At 40.0% G+C, this 7,498-nt stretch overlaps 1 protein-coding gene across 1 annotated transcript in view; it reads left to right on the top strand.

Moving 5' to 3' along the window:
• The first annotated feature begins 7,191 nt into the window (after positions 1-7,191).
• si:dkeyp-23e4.3 (rho GTPase-activating protein 7) overlaps positions 7,192-7,498 on the top strand; it is a 38,562-nt gene continuing 38,255 nt past the window's right edge. The window contains exon 1 of the mRNA XM_019263263.2: positions 7,192-7,396. Coding sequence (XP_019118808.2) covers positions 7,384-7,396 — 13 coding nt within the window. The 5' untranslated portion in view covers positions 7,192-7,383. The remainder of the gene's footprint in view (positions 7,397-7,498) is intronic.

Here is a 7,498-nt window from a genome sequence, read left to right as displayed (position 1 = left end):
ACTCACAAAACAGGTGCAGACATGTACATCTGCCCAGTCCAAATACACTCCTCTACAACTGGCTATTCATCAAAAAGAAAAACATGGCTGACAGTATGGTAATGTTTGGGTTTTAGCATGGAAATAAGGATGAACTCTGGAAGAAGATAACAAGATGGCAAAAAGAAAGCAATCCATCAAGTAAATCCCCAGACAGCCATTTCTGCTTGCTATATTAACAGCATTGGAGCTGAATGGGCATTTTGTAACAAACAGCTCTCATATATCAGTAAAGTGAACCAGTTGATGCTTCAAACTTTATTTTTTCTGTCTTTTGGGGATTTTTACCTTTTGTCTCCTGATTTAGAAAGCCTAATTTGCTGTGTACTGCAGTAATTATCTTTGTTAACTCTGCTCTTAGCCTGAAATTTGTTGCAGATAAACAAAGATCTCCATGACACAATATAAAGTTTTAACATGTTATCATGGGATGGTGTATGAATACTACGTCACTTTTAAGGACATTTTGTGCGCCAGTTAAAGTGTAAGGAGTTATGCATGTGCAGGAATGGATTGATTCTCTTTGTCATCATTAATAATGATAATAATAATAAACACATGGTTAAAGCAACATGACATAGCATTTCTATCTAAAATTTACAGCTTCACTGTTTTTTTGAAGCTTCATTGACTCGTAATAGGATGATTGGTTGGTGTTTAGACTGGTACTTGTAGCACAGGAACTGGACCACCCGGAGGAGGACGTTTTCAGGTCTGGGATGGGTAACATAATTGGGATTAGCTAATGACAGAGGCTAAAAGACCTGATTGGTGGATTCCACCAGGCACAGCTGCAACGTGTCCTGGGTGTGCCGCCGCCACTGGAGCTAGTTGTGGCTATGCTAGGCAATGATTGTGATTCCACTAGAAGCACTGCAATGCATTTCAGAAGAGGTGACTCTTCAAATCAAACACAGAAACTGCATAGAGGATTGTATGTATTTAATGAAGGGTTTGTCAGCGGGGTTTGGGATGTTGATTTAGCTTGCCATCATTTTGTCATGGAAAAAAGATTGTTGACAAAGATTTTTCAGCATAGTTTTTGTGCTTATGTTTTTTACAGCAAAGTAGAAGCAAAGCACCAAGGCCATCCCTCATCCTCTTGGAATCAAAGTCCAGTATATCCTGGTGTTTGACACCTGCATATTACCCACCTACCCCGAGGAAAACAGCAGTCTCCCTTTACTAGACTTTGTTCAGCAGGTTTCTTTGATGAAATTGGATGAAAACTGCACAGAGCTGCACACTACGGCTCAGCAGACAATACGGAGTAATTTGATTAAAGTACATATCAAAAACATCACTCAGTGGTGCTTTTAGATGAAGTCCATCACAGGTCTTTCTAAAAATGTTTTCTGTTTACAGGAAGCAACAACAACAAAAAAAGATGATATGATGTCGGAGTTGTTTTGGTGAAAGTGGCACCTTTGCTCAGAGGTGTTATCAAGGAACAAAAAGACGTGAAGCTGAAAAAGCTCACTCTGGACTTACAGCTACAGATCAGCTGACTGAGAGGAGTACACAACCTCCATTAAATGTCTCTGAAGTAGTTTGTACCTTCATCCTTGAGTCCAATACAAAGTTTTCTGAAACCAAGTCTTTGCTGGCTCCAAGATGCACCATTTATACCTAAAGAACCATACATTTCTGGGTTATAGGCTACTCATTGGATCACTTCCACACATAAGAACTGGATACCTGAACCCTGTTATGGAATTTTCTATCCTTAGGTTACACAAGGTCACGTGAGGGCCTTGAGGTCCTCTGCAGTATTAATTCTTTGGCTTTGACTGGGAACAGTAGGTGCCAGTCTATTTCAACACTGTGGTGGCCAGGGAACAGTAGGTGCCAGTCTATTTCAACACTGTGGTGGCCAGGGTCGAAGAGACCTATTGTTGCCTTCCCAGACATAATAGATAGCTCGCTGTTGATGTTCCAATCTGCGTAAACGGACAACAGTGTCTTCAGACTAGAATATGCTGACAGTAACACCTGCATGGGTAAAAACATTCTCTTTGAATAATTCTGGGCGTATAGTATTTGTGGTGTTATCTTGGGGTTTAAAGTCGATCCACCAGGATGAGTTGGGCAGAATGTGAGACCGACTCAGGCACTTCTGATGAACTTTGAGAGTGTCTCTAATTCTCCTTGGCCAAGAGTCAATAAATAATACAGCATGAGACATCAGAGGCTCCTGAACTTTCTTCCCTCCTGACCTCACTATTGACCTTTGACTTCAGCAATTTCTCCACAACAAACCCCAGTCCTCTTTGCTATTTTGTTTTATAGCTGTAGAGTGATGAAGGCAGTTTATACTTCACCCTTTTGGGCAATTGTGAATTTAAATAAACATCATGTTGAGTTTTCGTATCACAGGAAGACATGCCACTGTTTTGTAATTCTCAAAGATCATTTAAAGATATGAGAAAACCATTTTTCTGCAGTGACAAAAGCAAACTGGAGGGACCAAAAAATGAGAAATAAATCATATTCCCCAAAATCCACAGACTCTTTTGAATCCAGATAATGATCATTTGGCAAAAAAAACCCCAAAAACAGCAAATTTGAATATAACCGTACTGGCAAGGAAATGAGGGCCCAAACAGTCCGCTGTGTTAACTATTGACTGTTACAATTATTGGTTTTAGAAAGTATACTCCTCATAAAGACACTTTCCAAATGAACTGTGCGTGGACGGACCATTACTTCACACTCTGAGATCATTCCTAAGTGCTAATAAAGAGCAACTCTAATCAGATCCCCAATTAATTGATTGTGGCCTTGGGAGTCTGCTTTAATCTGGATCCGTCTCTGCGAAGCCAAACAGCAGTAACAGTGAATGTTTACATCCACAAATAAGAAACCAACATTTAAGCATTTAATCAATGCATTTATTCCTGTGAGAAAGCTACGGGTATAAAATAAATTGGGACGGGTATAAATAAAGTCATGTATGCTTGTTTATGTAAAGAAAATACCATTATTCTGATTCAAAGCTGTAGAGCAGATGTGTCAGACTGGCAGCCACAGAATTCATGACTCAGTGAGTGGAGGTTTAATATATTTACACTGCTGCCCTGCATGAGCCAGCTCAAGAAATAAAACCACTTAGTGCTATTTTCACCACCTTGTTTTAAAGAAATAGGGTGCTGACTCTTATTATAATGCAGACTTAGGTGGGATTGTTTAAAACACCCACTGTGTGCCAGTTCCTTATATCATCAGTGACGTATGACATTGATTATTGTAACTTTCTTCTGATCTGCCATGCTATTGTAAAGGTTTGGTTAGGTTTAAGCAAGAAAATACTACTTGTTTAATTACTACTTTACTGGCATGCTAACTTGACTTTGCAAGGCAACTGGACAATTACGCACAAATCCATCCTTGCAGGTTTCAAGCTATGCACTTGTGTCCAAACACAGTAGTCTGGACCAATCAGCATCTCATGAGGTACTGTGTGTAGTGTGTAGGTTCATACTAGGTGTGTGTCACATGTGTGAGATGTGACTGTTTGCTCAAAAACAACAATGGCAGCTGCGTAACTCAACCAGTCGTGGCAGACCACTCTGTAAACAATATTATAAATAGTACAATGTAGACCTGCTCTACAATGATAATATGTAATATAAAAATATCAGAATTGGAGAGTATTTCTTCATTGAAAAGATCATCACTGAGTAGAGCTGAACTCCTTAATCGAGCTTGCAGAAAAAAATGTAATAATGTTAAAAATCTAAATCTATATTAAGAAATCTTGCCTTTTTTCCTGGCTTTTGTAACATTGGCAGACTTAAACACATCATAATGAAACACTCCTTCCAGTTTTTGCTCATCCAGACAACAGAATATATCTCAGGTTTTATTGAGCCATTTCATGGAACGTTAACCCTCTTAAATGATCATAATTTGTATGGTACAAAAGAAAATAATGGGTTAGTGAGAGTGAGAGCTGCAATACTACTTTGTATGTTCTAAACTTAACAGTGAATTTACTGCTTACTACCATGATATTCCCTCACAACTTATAGTGAAGAATCTTGTTGGAGGACAGCCACTAATGATCATTTTCCACATCATTTAACTCATCATTGGTTATATTTTTAATTAATCAATTCATAATTTCATATAAACAGTTAGAGCCCACGGTGATGCCTTTGAGTTGTTTTCTTTTGTCTAACGAACCATCCAAATGCCATAAATGTTTAATTTCCAATGATATAAAACAGAGAAAAGCAGCAAATCACATTTGTGAAGCTGGAACCAAACTGGAACTTACACACTTAGTTATCAAAATGATCACGTTATATTGGCTGTACTGTATGTATAGTATACACACAGAAAGGCATGTTTAACCTGCTTCTGGTCTTTATAGTGTATGTGCTGCAGTGTTCAGAGGGAGGGACACAATTCAGGCCACTTCCTGTCCTGCTGCATCGGAAATACCAGCCCCGAAGCCTCCGAGGCTGGATTCAGATTAGACTACAAACACACACACACACACACAAAGCTAGCAAAGTAAACTTAAACACACCCCAGAGCGCACACACACAAGCAGCAGTGAATATTCAGCGTAGCTATGATTGTGAGAGTAAACACGGCACATTTCATCCTCATGTACTGGAGCTCAAACACCAAAACACACACGTATGCAAACGACACACACACAGAAACTCCCATCCGCTGGGAGTATTGTTGGATTCTTCCTCCTCTGACGCCCGTGAGGCTCTTGCTTGGGAAGAGGAAACTCAGTCTTGTGTAACCTTTATACACATCAGAGAGCGAGAGAGAGACCCACACATACAGGGAGAAAGAGAGAGAGAGAGTCTCTTTGTTAACAGAGGCAGAGGTCAGGCCCTGAGCTCTGCTTTAATCCTGATTCCACCAGTCAACATCTCGTCAGCTCCAGAGACTGGAGGCCTCACCGCTTTGTTACTTTGCAAATGAATAAACACATGAATAAATACATAAAATAAACAAATAAAGAAAATAAGCTAGAAATGTCATTGGTGGTTAAAAGTTCTTTTGAAAACTTTAGATGTCTTCTACTTCTCATAGTCTGTTACTTCATCGGAAATATACATTACAAAAAAGAGCTCTACTAACCTATTTGTAGCATCTTTTGAAGACATTAACTGTAAATGAAATTAGCCTTCATAGCTTTCTTTCAGCCCTGAGTAGTGTCTGCAGGCGGTACCGGCTCCACCAGCTGTGGTACGAGCTCACAGTAGGTCATGATGATGACCATTTATGGTGAAACAGTACCAAACACTGGTTAAAATGGTTTTACCTCATGACTCATACTTAGTATGACTGCAACACCCCAGTAATAAAACCACACAGGAAACTATCAACTATTTAACCATTTAAAGGCACATAGAAGCCAACAAGGTTTGTAGAGCTGTCTATACGGCACTGCATCACAACCTACAGCAGTTCTCAACATGGGGTCGCCAAACGGCGAACACCAACCTGAAAGGTTGAAAATCACTATTAATCACATTAATCATATTTGTTTTATGATGTTCAAAGATAATATTTCAGTCTCCATTATGTTTCTCTAAAGTTGTATGCTGTTGCAAATCTGTTGCATATAAAAGTCATTTCTAGAAGAAAGGGCTGCAGAAGTAGACAGCCAACAGCTGGCAGATAATCCCCATAAAATGGCGAGCTGACAAAGATATACCATGCAATGAGTGGGCTTTGGAGACGGTGGTAGCTAAGCTAGCTGTTTCCCTCCGTTTCCAGTATTTGTGCTAAGCTAAGCTAACCACTGCAGAAGCGACTAGTGTAGAAACATAGCGGTTCATTCCTATGTAACAAAAACATCATAATTCTTATTTTCAGTTGACTATACACTTATGAAAAGTGTTATGTTTGTTATATTCAATTTCTGAAAATAACTAATGTCTCTCAGAGGTCTGAAGTTTCTCCGTTTTGGAGTCAAAGTACTCATATTCCTCTGCAAGTCTAATCTGCTGGGGAGGTCTGCATCCCAAATGTCCCAAACGTTTCTATAAATCACAGATGCTGTGAAATAAATATAAAGCAGGCGATAGAACTGATTGAGGGGGAACCTGCTGCTCGGTCTGTTCACAGCAGCTGCCGCAGCTGTTGGGATGAAGTTAAGCTGTTCACCCAGATTTATCAGTTTGAATTAGAGCATCCTGATTGGTGACCCTGATCAAAATGCTACATTGTTGCCGAATGGGTTTCTTGGCTTGATTTTTCTTGTTTTCTGGGTTTTCAAAGCTTTTTTTTTAACCCCTGAAATCTTCACAGAAATGTTGCCAAAGAGAAGAAAACAAGTTTCGACCTCTTTTCGCTCTCTTTCTGTTCTGGGCTCTGTTACTCTCGACAGACTGTGAAAAAGTCCATTAGTTGTTTACATGCTCCCACTTTCTCCTCCTCCACTTGTGAATTAATGCAGTGAATCACGCCAACCGCTCTCCTTTCCTCTGAGGGAGTTATTCACATTTAAAATCCCATAATCAAACACCTACGCATTAAATGGAGGGCCATTAACACTAATGGTATACCTTGGACTGAGCCAAGATGAAACCTTGAAGAACTACAGACTATTAGGGCACGGCAAGGACTTCATCCTCCTCGTGTTAAGTAATTTGCTCAGTCGGATATCTGTCTTTCATTTCATGTGAAGTGGCGGAAAAAGGAGGAGACATGTTAATTTCCTTGCTCTATCTCACGATGCAAGCAGCGGAGAATACTGATCGTGAGGAAAAGTGGAACTCCTGAATGACCTGGTTTAAATGATAGTATTTTAAAAGGATAACAAGTGTGCCAGCCTCAGAGCTCATACCTGCCATGAAATCTGTGGTCACCAAGTGGGCTGCCAGCTCACTCTAGGATCCATCATTTCCTTTCAGGGAGAGCCAACAACATTTAACTTTTACAGATTTTATCTTCCAAATTTAACTTGGCCCATCCATGACTCCTTCCATATCTCATCCAGTCGCAGAGATTCAAGTAATTTCAGTCTCCTCAGGCTGGACAGTCAGTCAGCTTTCCCTTGGGTTATTTTTAGGATGCACCACCCCCCTCCTCTGCCTCCCCCCTGGTGTTTCAGATGGTCCAGTCCGGGCAAGAGGAAGGGGAGTGGTAGGGGAAAGGGGAAATCTTCAACAATGACTTCATTAACATGATGCCCAACATGACCAGTGCAACTAGACTTTATTGCTCTACTTTACCACTGGATATATGACTTTTTTTCCCTTTTTGGATTTAATTCTTTAAATATCTGTTTCTGATTCGTCATCAGTCCTCATCAGTTTAAACATGGACGTTTGCTAGTTTTCTCCATCAAAGACTTCAGACCTCAGAAGCATGTTGATCACAAGTGAGTATGTGTTCAGTTACAGCTCAGATGTTTTGTTTTATAACAGATGGGGAGATAATGAGAATCCTAGCCTCTCTGTTCTGTCTGCTTTCTTTGTGATGA

Source organism: Larimichthys crocea, chromosome XXII (assembly GCF_000972845.2).
Source record: "Larimichthys crocea isolate SSNF chromosome XXII, L_crocea_2.0, whole genome shotgun sequence".
Classification (NCBI taxonomy): Eukaryota; Metazoa; Chordata; class Actinopteri; family Sciaenidae; genus Larimichthys; species Larimichthys crocea.
This window is presented reverse-complemented; position numbering and strand designations above follow the sequence as displayed.